The sequence below is a fragment of the Triturus cristatus genome, chromosome 8 (assembly GCF_964204655.1).
Source record: "Triturus cristatus chromosome 8, aTriCri1.1, whole genome shotgun sequence".
Lineage (NCBI taxonomy): Eukaryota > Metazoa > Chordata > Amphibia > Caudata > Salamandridae > Triturus > Triturus cristatus.
The window spans coordinates 1,151,479,535-1,151,498,552 of record NC_140591.1 but is presented as its reverse complement, the minus strand read 5'-3'; the positions used below and the strand labels follow the sequence as shown (position 1 = coordinate 1,151,498,552).

General features: G+C 44.0%; 1 protein-coding gene across 1 annotated transcript in view; it reads right to left on the bottom strand.

Moving 5' to 3' along the window:
- Window positions 1–2,253: 2,253 nt before the first annotated feature.
- LOC146805524 (interleukin-1 receptor type 1-like) overlaps window positions 2,254–19,018 on the bottom strand; it is a 356,975-nt gene continuing 340,210 nt past the window's right edge. Inside the window, exons 10-11 of the mRNA XM_085623806.1 lie at window positions 5,081–5,248; window positions 2,254–4,078 (exon numbers count right to left, since the gene is read on the bottom strand). Of these exons, the coding sequence (XP_085479932.1) occupies window positions 3,726–4,078; window positions 5,081–5,248 (521 nt within the window). The 3' untranslated portion in view covers window positions 2,254–3,725. The remainder of the gene's footprint in view (window positions 4,079–5,080; window positions 5,249–19,018) is intronic.

Below are 19,018 nucleotides of genomic sequence, written 5' to 3'. Positions count from 1 at the left end.
GAATTTCTTATTTTTTGTGTGTGGATTACTGCCACCCCAGCAGGAAATGGATTATTCCTATTTGGCATTAAGGGTTTTTATCAGACATTAATGAAATGATATATTTTGGATTGTTTATATTTTTATACTATGCCTAGAGTTTAAGACACAGATTAAGTGGGCAAGCATAGGTTTTTACTACATCAGTTATATTTATGTGTTCATTTGACCAATGAAATTTGATTTTTTATACTTTGAATGTTTGAAGGCTTCCCCCAAATAAACATTATTGGCTGGAAATGTTCCAAAAGACCTTCATCTGCTCTCTACTCCAAGTATCTGCTATAGTTGATACATGGTCTTCCAACTCTTCACATTTTCATTTAACAATTGCAATTTCCCATCCATAATATCCAAATTAACTTCAATTTCAGAAGAAATGACTGACTGGGATTCCTTTGATTGCTTAACTTCAGTCACCAACGAGTAATTGACTGGGCCAACTCTGCTGGAACCAACTCATGACAATCAGATAATTCCTGTAACCTTATTCTAGATGTTGGACACAGTTCATCCTCTCTCCGATAAATCCCTTATTGATTATCTGAGATTTTGAAATGGCTGGTGGCTACAAGCCTGTTTATTCGCCTTTAACCCTCAGGAGTCAATACTATTCATGATACCTTTATTAGCAGATGTCCCTGGTGGCCTAGCTGTTACAATAATATCCAGTAATGTTTTTGAGCTATACATTAGGTATTGAGCAGATGGTGTGTTTTTTCTTGTAGCCTCTGACCCTCTAATTTGACCATTATGGTTTTTATTTAATATTTGACGGGTGTTATCTGTATCACATATATTAACTGAGATCTAAGGGCCCTGCTAATGTAGTTGCATCTGCAACCACAGTACGCCTCAAACGACTGGCCTTAATTGTACTACCAGAGACACCAAGTGAAGGTACACCAGAGTCCTGCATAATAGTCAGGTGAGTACTACTGTGGTCCTCTGTCACTCCTCCTAACTGCCTGGGGACAGTATCCAAAACTCTTGAGCCAATATTGAGTTTAGAAGCTTTGTTACCCTTTCATCATACAGATTTATTGTGCTATTTAACCCCTAACCATCACCCTCTTAGGCTTAGTGACACTAAAATTGGTGGAGGTTACAGAGCTCCTATTTAGTAATACTAACTGACTCAGATCAAAATATAGCCCTGCTCATTCCATAGTTCCATTTCTTTTTAAGAATGGCCTAACGATAATGAGGCAGCAGAGGGAGTAAAGTCTCAGTAGCAAATTATAGCAAATTTAGCAGATGAAATATTTGTCAAATTACATGTTGCTTTAGTATTATTTTTGTCCTTCACTTGCTGCCACAGCCCACAGCATTCTCAAGCCCACAGACCTGTACCTGCAGTGGCATGAAGGTTCCTTTCACTCCCCATCTACTCTGCCACTTTCTTGAGCAGCTTCTCAACTCCACCCAGGGTCTCAGCCACCTCCCCTGGAACAACTTCTTCCCTTTGTGTGCATGAGCACAGCAGGGCTTTTGTAATCCAGGGAGCAGACACTCAACGTCTTCTTAAGGCCTTTTTCCTTAGCCCCCAAATCACCAGTTGACGATAAGGCAGCTTATAGAGGCAGGTGCTAAAAACTCCATCTCCATCATGGCAAACGCATTGAACCACATTCGGTCATTCACACCCAAAAACTGGAAAGAAGCTACATTTAGCTGATAATGAACAGCTGAGGCTGCCACTGCATGTCGGAGATTTCAAAATACTAAGGCTGCAATGCGATACAGACCAGCATTAACACAGGAGTTTGCAGCTAATTACTACTAGTGGCCCTTTCCATCCTGCTGCATCCTGCTGTAAGTGAGCTCCAGTACCCCGTGGGGGAGTTATGAGCACTACCCATCTAGAACCACCGCCATCCCTGCACTTCCTACACCCTATCAAGATTACTTTCAAAGCACATAGATGACTATTGTCTGGGTTTTTAGGTCTGGCTTGGCAAAACACATGCCTGCAAGACCTAGTGTCACTGATTATTTTTATATACCGGCAGTGCTCTTTGACTACGCCCACAGAAGTATTCCTCTTACCTTATGCCTGTGAATGTTTGGTGCATAATTCCGTCTCCTAAATCGGTTCCGCTGCCATGCATGACGGATTATATAACATCTCCAAAGTACACTCAATCCTCATATACTACATTCTATATCTTGTGTTACACTGTAGACACAAAGCAATTATCTTTTCTATGTTTTCTCTGCAGAAATGATGTTTTATTGTTTAATCAGGTCACCAAACTAAAGTCAGACCTAATGACTTTGTCATTCCTTGAAAAAAAAAGTGCTTTCCTGGAATCGCTATTGACAAAAATGTAGATGGTGAAAAAATAATCTTATATAATCACATATTCACTTGCTACGCTTTCAGTGATACCACCGCGCCCCTATTTCCGGGAGTTGGACACGCTGCTTGCCTCCCTGATTTGGGGAACGGGTCTCCATAGGGTAGCACTAACCACGCTATATCTGCCCACGGATCAAGGGGGTTTGGGAGCACCATCATTCAAAGCGTACTTTTTGGTAGCACAGTAACAGTCGTTATCGCACTGGACAGCCGAGCGGCATATAGGAGAGACAATCACTGATGAGGGACGGATACCTCTCCCGGCAATACGGAGAATGCTAATGCCTGGTACCAAACCGATGTGCACTTACCCTCCACAGGTGTCAATAGCCCGTTCATGCATGCTGAGGATACACGCATGTCACGAGACAAGCCCCTATCTTCCCCCCACTCCCACTAGTAGGGTTCCCCCAAAAGGACAAATACTACTGTACATGGGCCCTTCAGGTATGGACTGAACACTCCGTCACTGAGGTGGAATCACAATTTGATGACGGACGGTTACGGACCTATGACCAAATGGTGGCGGCCTATGGCCTCCCTCTGGGCCAATTCCTACTACATAGGTAACTCTTAGACAGTAGTTATCAATGCTGGGATTTGAATGAGGGGGAAGCCCCGACACATTTGGTACTGCACACAATTCTGCATATGGGGGCGGGTCGACACCTAATTACTTGGCTCTGTAAGGCTATCAGGGAACTGCTTCTTAATCCGCTGCACACGTTACGGAGACATGGGAGAACAAGGTAGGAAGGGCATTCAATGATAAGGAATGGGAGAAGGCACTAGAATACCCAAAAAAGGTTTCCAGGAACGCACGATTCAAAAACATAAAAATTTAACATTCTCCATAGAGCGTACCTCACGCTACAACGCCTTCATCGTTTTTATCCAGACACACACTTTGCATGTCCCCATTGTCAGACCCCTGAGGCTGGCTTCAAACATGTTTTGGGATTGTCCCACTATCCAGCAGTGTTGGAATAAAATACATCAGACACTCCGAATGACGACAAACATCACAAACATATGTACATGAGGGGCGTGCACCCTCGGGATATTCCGCAGGCGGAAATCTGAAAAAGTACAGGGTTGCTTCATGTCCCTAGCTATCCTTTTGGCGAAGAGGGGACTAGCCATTTGCTCCAATTACAAAAGGGTATAAACAGTTGCATGTTGAATGTAATCCGATCCATTCCTGTGTCATAATTTGCTCACATTCACCATTACAAACACTTTAAGATCTGACGTGAAATTAACATTTTAAAATATGGAGGCACACAATGCTCCATCTTGGTGGCCTACAACCAACTGTTACATTTTATTCGCCTACTGATTCTCCTGAAGAAGAGGGAGGTGCTGGAGGCATCCGGTATCTGACCCGCTTCCAAAACCTTGTGTTTGGGGAAAGGGTCTTGCCTGTGAAATCTCCTTTCCACGAGATTGTCCCCCTATTTCCTTTGATGTATTTCACCGATTCTGGCACATCGGAGTAGTCTATTTTCTCCAATTCTATTAAAATGATTTGAGTCTTGTTGCTCAGTAGTGAGTCGTGAAGAGCGATGCACTGTTCAAATTCATTATACAGGAAGTCTTTGTGTGACGTCTCTCTGGTTAGAATCAGTATCAGCCTTCTGCTCTTTTTTACTGCTTCATCGATAACATCCGCCACAGCTGTAAATGGTAAGGCCAAAAAAAAAAAAAGAAAGAGATGTTGTAAAACAGGCGCAATAAAAATTTCCAATCAACTGTTGTTGTTTCCGGAATGAATTGTGAGATAATTCGTGACATTATCACAATGGAATGAAAAAAAAATCTTCATGGTAATGCATAATATCTACCAACAAAAAATAAAAGAAATTAAGCACTTTAGTTTCCTTCCAGTAGAATATCTAATATGTTCAAACATTAGGAATAGGGTACGAGTCATGTCAAAAACGTGTCTACCTGGAGTATTTATTCACTACGACCATTGACATGCATTCAACAATATATTATGGATGAGAGTCCATGGCCAAATGCTCGGTGCCTATATTCCACCTACAAAGTATGGCTCTGCTTACAAAAGGAAGCACAACTTTAGAAGCACTGAAATTAGTCTATGCTGGTCCACTAGCCTGTTAGTGTTTAATTCAAAAAGTTTGAAAGAATTATCCATGCAAATGTACAACTCTCGGATTTTCCTGCATCTTCTCCACAAGTCAAATGTCTGCCTCTTGAGAATCCCCATTCCCTATGCCCACATGATAAACAGGGGACATTCTTTCCCTTTCTGCAAATAGGCAGGGAGAGGGTGGTGGTGGGGAACTTGAACAGGCTTTGTGAATACCCAAAAAGTACTCCCTCTCTGGGTGTTAACATGATTTGGCATATGGGGACTAAGTAGCTGAGCAAATACTCCCTTATAAGCCAGTTTGCAATGACAAGCCTGAGCACTGAATAAATGTACGTTTACTATATCAAGGTTGTGTTCAACACTGTGCCCGCGCATTAGGCAAAGAGCACCGTACACTACAATACATTGACATCACCCACATACAAGGCAACCAAAGTGAAAAGATACATTTGGAGCACACAAAAAAAGCAAAGGCAAGGTAAAGATTTACAAGAGCAGGGAATGATTAGTGACAACTGAACATGCAAATCATTGTTTTTACTATGAAGAGTAAGGTGTACCTTCTCCCGGCAAGTCATCCCGCCCAAAAATAAATAATTTATATCCGCACTGTTTCTCCAGAACCTCAGGCAGCGCCTTCTGTACAAATAGGTCCACGGTGTAAACTTGGTGATATTCACTGCCCTTAGGAAACATAACATAGGCATCGTAAATCTTCCCATCTGAAGCTGAAAAAAGAATGAGTAATGTTATTTAAAACAACAACAAAAAACAAAAGGATACATAGACTATCTTTCAGCTATGTTTCAGTTACATGTCATTGTTCACAGTCTCATTTATTGCTGGAAAAGTCAGACTTTTCAGAAAGTTTATGACCTACGTTTAACGTTAATGCACTTCATATTTTTATAACACGTGTTGCTCTCCTCTCTTTCAAACAATTTTTTTTTTTAAATAATGCACAAGCATAACTTACAACAATGGGATGCTGTACAATATCATTCAGATTGCATTGGCTATGGTAGCAGACAGGGCCGGCTTTAGCGCTGGTGGCGCCCTGTGCGACAAGGTTTGTTGGTGCCCCCCACAGACTACCTCACTTCTACCCTTTAACAGTGCCCCCTCAAGTCTCCATAAGTTCTCTATCTCAGATGTATTTAATAGCACCACCTATACCAGTGCAGGGTATCAGAGCACTTTACATCACAAACACTACACAGAGACAATCAGTCATAGGCGTGAAAATCAGTGGATAGGAAATGTTGTATCTGACAGAGGTTTTGAAGGTGTAGGAGTTGCGCGTCATCCATACTGGTAGGCAGTATATTGGTCTGGATAAGCACAAACTCGGAATTTAAAACTTAACATCATGGTTGGGGGATACATTTAATAATAAGGATTTTTTTTTACCCAAATGAATCCTTTTTGAAACCTTACAATGATGAAAGACGGAGGAAAACATCATAATGCTCTAATCTATACCTTGCAGTCTGCATGCAACTCTTTGATGACATTTACTAGCTCACTGTTCCATGTTAGGATTTTAACATCTACACCGCTAGTAACAAAATGATCTCTCTGACAAAAGCACTGACATATTTAAACTATTTGCACTTTATGATCTGCATGATACACATTCTTTGCAGCAGGCACATTAGCCCTCTGTGCTACCATAAAATGAGGAAAAACTTCCACCTGACAAAACTCTTTCTCTCTCCAGGAAGATAATTAATCATGAGTTATCTTGACATTTTTATTTTGGTATGAAAATTGGGGATGCCAGCAATGCAGCAGCAGGTGGTATTAAAACCATAAAATACTTCCAAACAGGGTGCCCCTCGAAGAGTCAGCATCCGGTGCGGTGGCACCGGTCACACCGCCCTAGAGCCAGCCCTGGTAGCAGACCTCGTTTATAACTGAAAGTGTGTCTTCAGTATCTAGTGAGTTTAGACACTCAATAACTAATTGTACATTCTCCCACTCACTGATGCACAATAAGACACAAACACAAATTGAATGATTATATGCAAGCTTGTCACGTAGTCGCTTGAGTCATTGTCAACATCCTTAAGTTAGCATGAGCCCGGTAGCCATGATACTGCTTTTGCGCGCGACACTACATGTCTTTATTTTTACAAAGCTCTGTTTATGCCTTTGACATGAGAACTCTCTGCTGTGCTCGTTCTCTGTCTGTTCCTGGAGTTTAGTCTGAACATTGTGAGCAAGGTCCAAAAACACTGACCCTTGTTATTCTGTTCTGGTCAGGCCCTAGCACTTAGACAAAACATATCAATGCAGCTGTTTTTTGCTGGGAACTCATACTTTGATATTAAGGGGATGAATGTCTAAGTAACACACACTTGGAGAGGGACCTTTCCAGGGAGAAGAGCAAAACGCACCTGTGATGTAGAAATACAATCTATGGCCTGAGGTATGGGGTGGCTGACAAAGCCCAGAGATCTTCTATTATATAATAATACTTCTGCTTATCAAGGGGAGGGTGGTTAGGCCTTATAGTCCTTTATTCACTGCGTTTTGTAAAATGACATCTCCCTTTATGATATATGGCCTTGCTGCAATGCTAACTGTATTGATATTCTGCATTTTGCTGCTGGTTATGGCACGTATACTGCATTTTAGAGCACGTTAGTTAAAATAAATATTTTAATCTATCTTCATGTCTCTGTCGAACAAGTTACTTACCTTCGGTAATGAATAATCTCGTAGAGACTATCTAGCTGCAGATTCCTTACCTTCGAATTTTCCAGGCATCAGGCTGGATCCGGAAACTTTTGCTGAGCAATACCCATTGCGTGTGACGTCGTGTGGCTCCATTCAGCTCCGCGTGACGTAGTTGGCGTCGGTAGCGTCGGTTATGACATCGCGGTGCCTACATAGGTGCCACCCAGGCATGCAAGCGTCAGTACTTTTCGTTTTTACCACGCTAGAAGTGCAGAGCCACGAAGTGACTGACATAAACATGTGCAAAACTAGGGCCGTGAAAGGGGAATAACGCTAGACCTACTACATCTGTCCGCAAAGCGGGGAGGCATGGGTGGGTATGTAAAGAATCTGAAGCTAGATAGAGTCTCTACCAGATAATGCGTTACCGAAGGTAAGTAACTTGTTCATCAGATAGAGACTTCTAGCTGCAGATTCCTTACCTTTGAATCAGATACTCAAGCCTTACCATCCCACCGGTGGGTTGCGGACTCATGACCTAGACTAAAAAGTCTTGCAGGAATGAGCAGGCAAAGTGGCTCTCTCTGTGCAATTGAACATCAAGGATATAATGTTTCGCAAATGTGTGCAGTGATACCCACGTCGCTGCCTGACAGATGTCTTGGAATGGGACACCCTGGGCCAAGGCCGTAGTCACAGCCTTTCACCTTGTGGAATGGGCCCATGATCCCTCAGAGGGCTGCTTCTTTGCCAAGGGACATAACAGATTTTAATGCAGTGATCAAACCAGCGAGAGTTGGTTCTTTTCTGCACTGCCTTTCCCTTCTTTGTGCCCACATACCCCACAAAGAGTTGGTCCTCCACCCAGAACTCTTTTGTGCGGTCAAGGTAGAATGACAATGCTCTTTTAGGTCCAGATGTTGGAGAAGTTCTTCTTCCTTAGAGGGATGTGGAGGAGCAAAGAAGGTGGGCAAAGCAATGGATTGACCCAGATGGAATGGGGTCACTTCCTTAGGTAAGAATGATGCTCTGGTGCAAAGCACAACCTTGTCTGGAAAGGACATAAGATAAGGAGGCGAGCTGGATAACGCCTGCAATTCACTCACCCTCCAGGCCGATGTAATCGCCACTAAGAAGGCTATTTTAATGGTCAACAGCCAGAGGGGACAATTGTGCAAAGGCTCGAAAGGAGCGCGCATCAGGTAAGTGAGGACCATATTAAGGTTTCATTGTGGAATAACAAAGGGTGTAAGTGGAAATAAATAAACCAACCCCTTCAGAAATATGCTCACAATAGGAGATTTAAAGAGAGAAGGCTGGTCTGGCAACTGCAAAAAAGCAGACAGAGCAGAAAGGTAATCCTTGAGAGTTCCCCAAGCAGAGTCTTGCTGGGCAAGGGTAAGGATGAACAAAAGGATAGTAGAAAGATGAACAGAAAGAGGGTCAATAGACCTTTCTGTATAGTATAATACAAATTTCCACCAACAGCAGGATTATACCGTTTTCGTGGAGGTCTTCATGGAGGGCCGCCTGGCCGCCCGAATAATATTACAGACTTCGGGAGGAAGGTCAAAAACCATCAACTGCCGCTACTCAATCTCCACGCTTATAGGCGCAGAGTTGAAAGATTCGGGTGGAAAACCCTCCCCTGCTGCTGCAACAGAAGATCCTCCCGAAGGGGCAGCCTGATTGGAGGATCGACACTCATGCTCAGAAGCTCTGAATACCAGACTCTCCTTGCCCAGTCCAGCACCACAAGGATGACTTGGGCCCGGTCACTCCTGATCTTCTTTAGAACCCTGGGCAGGAGTGGTATGGACAGAAAGACGTACACCAGGCCTGACCTCCACTCGCAACGAAGCGCGTCACCTTGGAAACTCTAGCGCAGAGTATTGCTGACATTGTGCGTTCTCTTCAGAGGCGAATAAATCTAACCAAGATTCTCCCCACTGCTGAAAAAGACCTTGCGCCACCTCCAAATGGATATGTCATTCGTGATCCTGAAGGCATCGACAGCTGAGATCGTCCGCCCAGGCTTTCAGAGAACCTGCCAGGTGTTGAATCAACAGGGTTATGCGCTGCTGTTCCAGCCATGTCCAGAGATGCAGGGCCTCTCGACAAGGGGTCCATGACCCCACTCCGCCCTGCTTGTTGCAGTACCACATGGTGGTGGTGTTGTCCGTGAACACCTGCACTAACTTCCCCATGTCAGACAGAAGAAATGCTTTTAATGCCAACCGAATCACTCGGAGCTCCAACAAGTTTATGTGGAGCCCTGTCTCCGCCGGAGACCAGTGACCCCTGATCTCCGCCTCTCCCATGTGGCCACCCCATCCCAGAAGTGACGCATCCGTCACAACTGTGAAATGTGGTTGGGGAAGGTAGAGAGGTCTGCCATTGACCCAATCACGGTTCGTTAACTACCACTGCAGATCTTTTGCAGTTCCTTCCGAGATCTGAACCACGTCGGTTAGATTTCCCCGATGCTGTGCCCATTGGAACATCAAGACCCACTGTAGAGCCCACATATGCCACCTGGCGTGTCTTACCAACAGGATGCAGGAGGCCATGAGACCCAACAGCCTCAGAGTCCACCTCACTGAAATCCAGAATTGAGGCTGAAATATCGGAATTAGAACCTGAATATCCTGGACTCGATTCTCGGGAGGATAGGCCTGAAACTGCACTGCACAAATCTGCTCCGATGAAAGGGAGCATCTGAGAAGGAGTCAGGCGTGACTTCGGCATGTTTATAGAGAACCCCAGCAGATGCAGGAGGTTCGCCGTAGTCTGAAGGTGGGAGATGACTGCCTGGGGCGAGGATGCCTTCAACCGCCAGTCGTCTAGGTAGGGGAAGACTGAAACCCCTAACTTGAGCAGATGAGCTGCAACCACCGCCATCACGTTGGTGAACATCCGAGGGGCACTGGTAAGACCGAAGGGGAGCACAGTAAACTAAAAGTGCTCATGGCCTACCTTGAACTGCAGGTAACGCCTGTGGCTCAGCAGGATGGGAGTGTGAAAATATGCATCCTGCAAGTCCAATGCCACCATCCAATCTCTTTGGTCTAGGGCAGACAAGACCTGAGCCAATGTGAGAATTTTGAATTTCTCCTTTTTGAGGAAGAGATTGACGGTCGGTAAATCTAAAATGGGCCGAAGCCCCTTGTTCCTTTTCAAGATCAGAAAGTAGCAGGAATAAACGACACCACCTACTTCTGAAGCTGGGACCCTTTCTATAGCCCCCTTGGCCAAAAGAGCTGTACCTTCCTCTTCAAATGATCCTACGCCAGCCGTTCCTGAGTTGGCGGAATAGTAGGAGGAAAGGAAAAGAAGAGAGTAGCTATCCTGGACGATCTGCAAGACCCACTTGTCTGTTGTTATAGATCAATGGGAACAACAAGAGAGCGAGGAAAAGAAAAACTTGTCCTCTTCCCCAAACAATTTGACAAAACAAAATGGACAAGTTTTATGATTCAAAGCAAACTTTTTTTGCTGTCATTGTTGTAATAAACGTGAAAGGAGAGAGAGCACAACTGCTGTGAAAGAAACCCCTCACCCACCTACCTAGTAGGTGGCATGCTTCATCATCGGGGCCCAACTGGATTGTCTAGCACAATCCAGTTGTGCTACAACGCCTGGGTTACAGCGGAGCAGGATTTTGAGCCGAAAGTGGCGTGCTATGTGTGATGTGTTTAAGAGTTAAAAAAGTCTCTGGGAGATGCCCTATGGAAAAACTTTTATTATAAGGGTCCCAGGACTAATGTAAAAAAGTTTTGCGGGATATAAAATTAGGAATGTTATTTTCCTGATATCCCTTGTAAATAAGGTCAACTAGTTTCAGCCTTCTGGATGGTTCTAGAGGCTTTCGTCAGGACCAGCAAAAAATGTGAATGGCCATATAAACAAGGTATAGGCCACGTGTAAATATCAGCACACACCCTAAAGTGTGCTGTGAGTGTAGTGGTAAGGTACTCACAGTAACTCCGTTTGAGATTACCTGAAAATGAAAAGTTAATTTAGATATGGAGAGCAGTTGTGAATCATGCATATATACTAGATGCATGCTCCTTTCAACTAAAGGCTAGTGATCTGGAGCCAAATGACTTTGTGGGTGTGCATGAACACTATAAAGGCTAGCGTGGCTACAATGTGCCCCAAAAGTGTAAACATACACAGGGGATCCGTGAGTGAGTAGATATCGTAATATTGGGGCACACGGTGCGCATAATCTTTATCCATTGTGTGCGTGCCTATGGCGGCTGCTGGGGGCAGTGTGGCCGACGACTTCTGGCCTCCATTCCGAGGACGGAATGTACCACGTTCACGCACGGCTTGGGTAGTCTGAGCGGGACGGTGGCTAGGATAGGGCTGATGTGGCTGGAAACCCCTTCCATTGTCATGAAAGGGGCGAGAGAAAGACTGGCCACGAGGAGTGGTGGAGAGGCCCAAGGATCTGGCCGTAGCTCGAGAGTCACCATTGTTGAAATTGATCTGCCCAGTGAATCGGTCGTATCCAAAGCACACCGTATGGCAAATTTTGCTGCATCTCTCCTGTCCTTGACAGCTTGGGAGAGCACAGCCCGGGCCTCCTCCGGGACTTGTGGCAGCACCTGCATAGCCATCTCCCAAAGAGTGTGGGAGAAATGACCCAATGAGCATGCAGCATTCACCAACCGCAATGCCTGACCGGAGGAAGAAAACACCTTCTTCCCAAATGAGTCCAGTCTCTTGGATTCCCTATCCGGAGGGGCAGAAGGGAAGGCGTCCTGGGAAGTAGAGGCCTGCACCACCAAACTTTCTGGGGTGGGTGTCCGCTGAGGAACTTTAGGTCGTCCGGAGCTGGGCGATGGCGGCGTGCAATCGTCCTATTCACAGGAGCCCCTGTGCTAGGCTTGGACTATGTTCCTATAAGGACGTCTGTAAGTGCCTCAAAGGGCAATAGGGGTTCAGAGGTGGAAGCCCCTGGTTGAAGCACTTCAGTCAGGAGATTACTCCTGACTTACACTGAGGGCAGCTCCAGTCCAAGGACCTCAGCTGCCCTTTTAACCACAATGGCATAGGACACCCCTCCTCTGTAGCCACTGTAGGTGGAGAGAGCATGCCAGTGTCTGGGGAAGTATCCTGACCACTGGCTTCCCCAAGTTCCCCATACCAGTCCATAGTCTCCTCATAGACATCCTGGTTCTCTAATGGGTCTCCAGACTCCTCCCATTCCTCTCCTGAGCCCAGCACATCCACAAAGTGCTCAGGCAACAACATAGAACCCCTGGGTTCTGTCGACGTTGGAAACGGCGTTAGTCAATGCCGTTCCAGCTCCATGTCATCGGGGATGAGGCTGGGGCTTGCGCCACTGATGGGCATCTGCGACGTCGCAGGCACCGACTTTGGGTTCGACACCGGGAAAGGTCACATTGGCACGACCGGCGCCGAACCGGGTCCGGGATCGGATCCCTGAAGCCTTACTGGTGCCATGGCTGAAGCAAACGGCATCGAACCCGATGGGGCCCCACCCGACCTACCCGACCCAGCAGGGCCCGAGGGCTCACTAACGGGATTGTTTCACTCAAATAAGCAGCGCATGGACTCATAAAAATCCTTAATATGAGCGGGAGTCTCTCCGGCTCCTGGAAAGGGAGGGAGGGAGGAGCTAAGTTAACTCAGGCACCAGCTCGGTGCTCCTTACCTCTCTTGATGACAGATGCCAGTTGAGGTGAAGTCAAAGTCCACTTGGACAGCTTCTTCTTGTGCCTCTTCCCCGATGGTCCAGATAACCTCGAATGGGAGGAAGAGGACTTAGGGCTCAGTGAGCGGTCCTGTGACCTCCTCTTCTTTGAATGGGACCGTGACCTCCTCTGAGACTCCCTTAACGGTGTCGACTGTCAGGCCGCAAGCAACTTCATTGCCCGCTCCCTCAAGGTCTTCAGAGCTATCGCCCGACAGTCTGAACACGACTTCGAATCATGGTCGCGTTTAAGACACCACAGACATACACAGTTGGGATCGGTAACCAAAATCATGCGGGAACAAGTCCTGCATGGTTTAAAACCTGTCTTCCTACCAGACATCTCTGGCACACGAAACCGTACTCAAAAATATCGACAAAAGTAAAAAAAAAGCCAGCCAAAAAGCGTCAGAAGGGTAGCTCTTCCTGGATAGTCATAACCAATACTACAGATGCCAATGACAACACGCGGAGCAGAATGAAGCCACCCAAAGTCAGGCGTAAGGGATATTGCTCAGCAAAAGTTTCCGGGTCTAGTATGATGCCTGGGAAATTCAAACGTAAGGTAAGCAGCAAGAAGTCTCTATCAGATAGATCTTTTTGTGGACAAGTATGGGAATGTGAGCGAAAAGGTGTCTTGTAACCACAATTCCAGAGAGATCCGGGAGTGTTGTATTCTGGGGTGTCTAATCATTGGTTTCTCCATCTGTGAGTAGGAGAGCGAGTGAGACACTATAGCTAGTCAGTCCTGGGCTCATGGGCACTAAGGCGGTAGGAAGGCTTAGCCCCTATACGTCGAGGTCCCATAATCCTGCGCATAGTTTGGTGTACGTGCAGAATGCCTGCAACAAATTAAATATATATATATATATATATATATATATATATATTCACTGAAAAAACCATAGGTTTCACACATGTTATAGTTAGCGGAAATTTTACTGATAAAAAACCTGTATATATATATATATATATATATATATATATATATATATATATATATATATATATATATATATATATATATTATATATATATATATATATATATATATATATATATATATATATATATATATATATATATATATATATATATATATATATATATATATATATATATAATATATATATATATATATATATATATATATATATATATATATATATATATATATAATATATATATATATATATATATATATATATATATATATATATATATATATATATATATATATATATATATATATATATATATATATATATATATATATATATATATATTATATATATATATATATATTATGGTTTTTTCAGTGAATTAGTACGGTTTTTTAAATGCTAAGTTTTTTTCCCTTATAATAAGCCCTGTACATTTGGTGGCCTACGGCCACCAAAAGCACAGGGGGTGGGGTAAGTGTGGATAGTGTTTTTTTCCATTGTAATAAGCCCAGCACATTTGGTGGCCTTCGCCCACCAAAAGCACAGGGGGTGGGGTAAGTGTGGATAGTGTTTTTTTTATTTTTATTTTTTTACCGTACGCTTACGGTAAGCGTACTGTAAGCGTACCCCGCGAAATTGCCGAAAAAAAAATAAAACCGTTTTTGCACTTGGGGGATGTTTGGGGACTCCCTCAACATGACTATGTGGGAGGGAGTTCTCAAAACAGCCCCGTAACATGTTTTTGGCCATCATGTTTGATAAACAACACTCAGTGCGAGAGACAAAATGGCGGCCGCCGCTTCCTGGTTTCGGCCGATTCGAATGTTTACTAAGATCTAAGAGCCAATCAGAATCGCGCTCGCGCACGCCACCGTACGCTTACCGTAAGCGTACGGTAAGCGTACCGTAAGCTGGCTCAGATATATATATTGATTTAAAGGCTATTTTCTCAGAATCTACTGAACAGATTTACACCAAACCTACAAAAGGCACTTCCTTGACCTAGGGACTACCTCTCTGCCAAATTTTGAGTAATTCTGTTCAGCCATTCGGGCTGTAGCTCGTTCTAAAGGTCCTATGGAAAAATGCATGGGAAAAACGTGTTTTGGGACCCCCCTTTTATCTCAGCCCCCGCTTGACGAATCCCCCCGAGACTTTCAGGGTAGGAGCGGAGCGTAGCGCCCCACCTATTTTGAGAAATTCGCGAGGATTCGTCGACCGGCGCTAAAGTTATTCAAAATAGAATGTTGAGGTTTTCCTATGGAAACGTGGTCCTAACTATAACTACCTACTGGCTATCGCCAGTAGGTAATATATATATATATATATATATATATATATATATATATATATATATATATATATATATATATATATATATATATATATATATATATATATATATATATATATATATATATATATATATATATATATATTACCTACTAGCGGTCGCCAGTAGGTAGTTATAGTTAGGACCTATATCCATTGGAAATCCGCAACATTCTATTCCCAATAAGTCTGGCGCCGGTTAACGGATCTTCGCAAAATTTTCCAAACGTTTGGCCAGCTCCGGTCCGTACCTATCCTGAAAGATTCGGGGTGATTCGTCAAGTGGGGGCCGAGAACAAAGGGGGGTCCCAAAACGCATTTTCCCCCTGCAATTTCCCATAGGACATTTTGACGCAGCTACAGCCCGAACTGCTGAATGGAATTACCCCAAATTTGGCAAAAAGGTAGTACTCAGTTCAAACTATGCCTTTTGCTTTAATGGTGTAAATCCGTTCAGTAGTTCCTGAGAAAATTAGAGTTAAAAGTACATATATATCTATGGCCTCGGAGGATCCGCGCACTCTATGCGCACCGTGAGCGCACCCTCTGCGAACCGTGCACGCATCCTCCCGATCACATGCTGAATGCTAATTGGCTGTCAAGTGTCCATCAACATCCAAAACCAGGAACTGTTGGCAGCCATTTTGTGCCTCGGTAGAAGCGAGGCTGAAGAAGTAAGGGAAAAAAGTGTGCGAAAGATGTAAAGGGGGTAGGGTAGAAATACTCTGACCCTCTAGTGTGGGTTAGGGGGTCCAAGAAGGACTCCCAGGGCCCCTTTTTTTTAAACGGCAAAATGCGCACAGGGAGCGCGGATCTGGCCGTAAAAAAAAAAAACGAAGCGCGGGCTTTCGCGCTTCCTTAATAATTAGCCCCGGGGTTCCAAATCCCGGGGGCAAAATGCGTAAAAAATTAAAAGGGAGGCCCAGGGGGGGGGCCCCCAGTCCCGGGGACCGCTACCCCCGGGGCTAGAACATATAAGGGTGGGGGGACTGAACGGCCCACCAAGCCCCAGGGACCACCACCCCGGGGCTTTATTTATTGAGGAAGGGGGGCTGCGTGGCCCCCCTCCTGGAGCCTTCGAGGGCCCTGGGGACCGCCACCCCCCAGGGCCAGCTCCTACAGTGTCATGGGGTGGGTCCTACAGTGTCCTGGGGTGCCTACCCCAGGACACTGTTGTTTGCTATGAGAGGGCGAAAGTCTCCTGCCCTCCCAAAGCAAACTTTATTTGGATTTTGAAAGAGAGAGCAGGGAAACCTGCTCTCTCTTTCAAAATCCAAACCATATTACTTTTCTACACGGGGAGCTGCATGTCAGCAGCTCCCCATGTGGAAAAGCAATGCCGGCTCCCGAAGGACGTGGGGAGCCGGCTGGGACTGTGGGGGCGTTGGGGCTCCCCCCACAGTCCCGAACGTGCTTTTATAAGCCCCGGGGATGGGGTCCCCAGGGATAATAAAAATTAGTGATAGGGGCTATTTTTTTCTTTACGGTAAAATTAGGAGTCGCGCATCCTAACGTGTTGGGTGCACGATTTCTCTCATGCAGGGTGCGCGGTTCCTAACACGTTGGGTGCGCGACTCCAAGGAAAAAAAACAGAACTTTTTGGAGATAAACATCAAGCTTAAGTGTTTTGTTCTTGAGTGGCTCTAAAAAGAGCCGTTGTGTTCATGAGAGTTTTTGGTACTTTTAAGTAAGTACCTATACAGAGTCTAAAGTTGTTGAGGAAGACTTTGTTTCCTTCATCAGTAAAGTGTACTCCATCTCTTCTATACATCTCTTGCATATGAAATCGAAGATTGTTATTGTAAATGGACCCCGTTCTATAGTCTCGGAGAAAAGCAGAAACAGATTTATTCATATGTTTCCTAGCTTTCTCAATCTGTGGACAAAAATTATTGGACCAGTTCCATATCTGCCTTTGGCATATGTTAGAATACACAAAGGCAGTTTTGGGAAAAAGTGAAATCAATTCTGCAAACGTGTCCTTCATAAGCATTTCCAGACCTACCCCAGTCAAAGTGCCTAGGTCATTGCCACCACAGTGCACTATTATGAGGTCAGGGTGTTGGAGATGCATAAAGGATTTTACCAATGGCATCAATTGGTGCCACTTTAACCCTCTCTGTCCAATCCATTTAATGTCTATATTTGGCAAACCTAGGTCTTTGTGAATGCCTTTGTTTTCTGCATACCTTTGGCTCCAGAGAATATAGCTGTTTCCCACAATCTACACTCTAAGCATCTTGAAGGGAGGTCTGGATGCACTCAGATGGTCTCTGTAAATGAAATGGCAGTTTGAAAAGTAAGATTTTTCTAAAATGGTGGCTAAGATGCAGTTTTGAAAAAAGACAGGAAATCATTGGTTGTTTGACAACCTTCTACACTGAAAACTAGGGTGCATGTTTCTGTTTTTTAAACGCATGATTCTTATTGGTTAACAAAAACTGATTGAAAGGAACATTATATATGATAAGCTGATATGTTGAAAAGTCAAGCACACTTGCTGTTTTGATTAGCAACATTGTGTGCGGAACTTGTGACCTGTGTGCTCAGTTAAGTGTTCCATGACCTGTCTCTATGGTAACAGGCAGAAGGCAGATTGGGGGTAGGGTTCAAATTTATGTCATTTGGAAAGGGTTGAAATGTTTAACCAATAGAAATGTGTGAGCTTTTGAATTAATGTGAGAAGGAATGTGATTTGATGTTTACATGTATATGTGTGCAAAATGAGAGGGAAACTTTGCCATTCTTTGGTTTTGCTGAGAGGTGCACAGTGCAGAGATTCTGTATAAGAAAATCTGGTGTGTGACTGACATACTTCTTAATCTACAAAACAACTTGAAAGGTGAGTTATTTAATTGTGAGAGGATGTTTGTGGTCTATTTTGATTTTAATCAGACTAATGTATTTCTCCTGAGAAAGTGCAGAGAGTACTTTTTGTGTCTACAATCTTATTGTCAGTGTGTTAGCATGTAGAAACCATTCCGTGATAAGCATTTGTGTTTTTCATGTGTTTGCAGACAGATAACTGTGATGTTTTTCTGTTTTGGTAGAATTAGAAACCAGTCATTGTTTATGTATTTGCAAAATGAGTCATGTTTCTACACTAAAATGTGGTACTCCTTCTAGATTAAGAAATGTGTTTTGGTACAGTGCAAGGGGTAGTGTTGTTCCTCTAGAATCACACAGTGAGTATGTGTGCATTTAGGAAGGATTTTGAGAGAAACATTTTGGTACTAATGTGTAGTAGAATATTTTCTGCAATGTGTGCAGTCACCTTACATCTTGTAGACTAGTAAATGTATTTTGTACAAGGGCTAGTTGGCTGTCTACAATCACACTGTGAGTCTGTGTGCAGTTGGGCAATTATTGTGAGTAAAGCATTTGGTAAGATCGTGTATTTGCTGACAGATAACTGTTTTAAAACCTGTCATGTTGTCATGTTTCAGTAGCATTAGAAACCAGTCTTTGCTTATGCATTGATAAAATGAGTCAGGCTTTGACACTAAAGTACAGTACTGATATATGTAGATTGTGTGCAGTCCCCTTACCCCTTCCATAGTAGTGAATGAGTTTTGGTAAACTCCTAGGGATAGTTTTCCTTGTCTTGAATCACACTGTGAGTCTGTGTGCATTTGGGTAACCATTGTGAGAGAAGCATTTGGCAACATTGTGTATTTGCTGACAGATAACTGTCTAAAAAACCTGTCATGTTGTCAAGTTTTAGTAGCATTAGAAGCCAGTCGTTGCTTCTGCATTCATAAACTGAGTCAGGCTTTGACACTAAAGTGCAGTACTGAAATATGTAGATTGCTTGC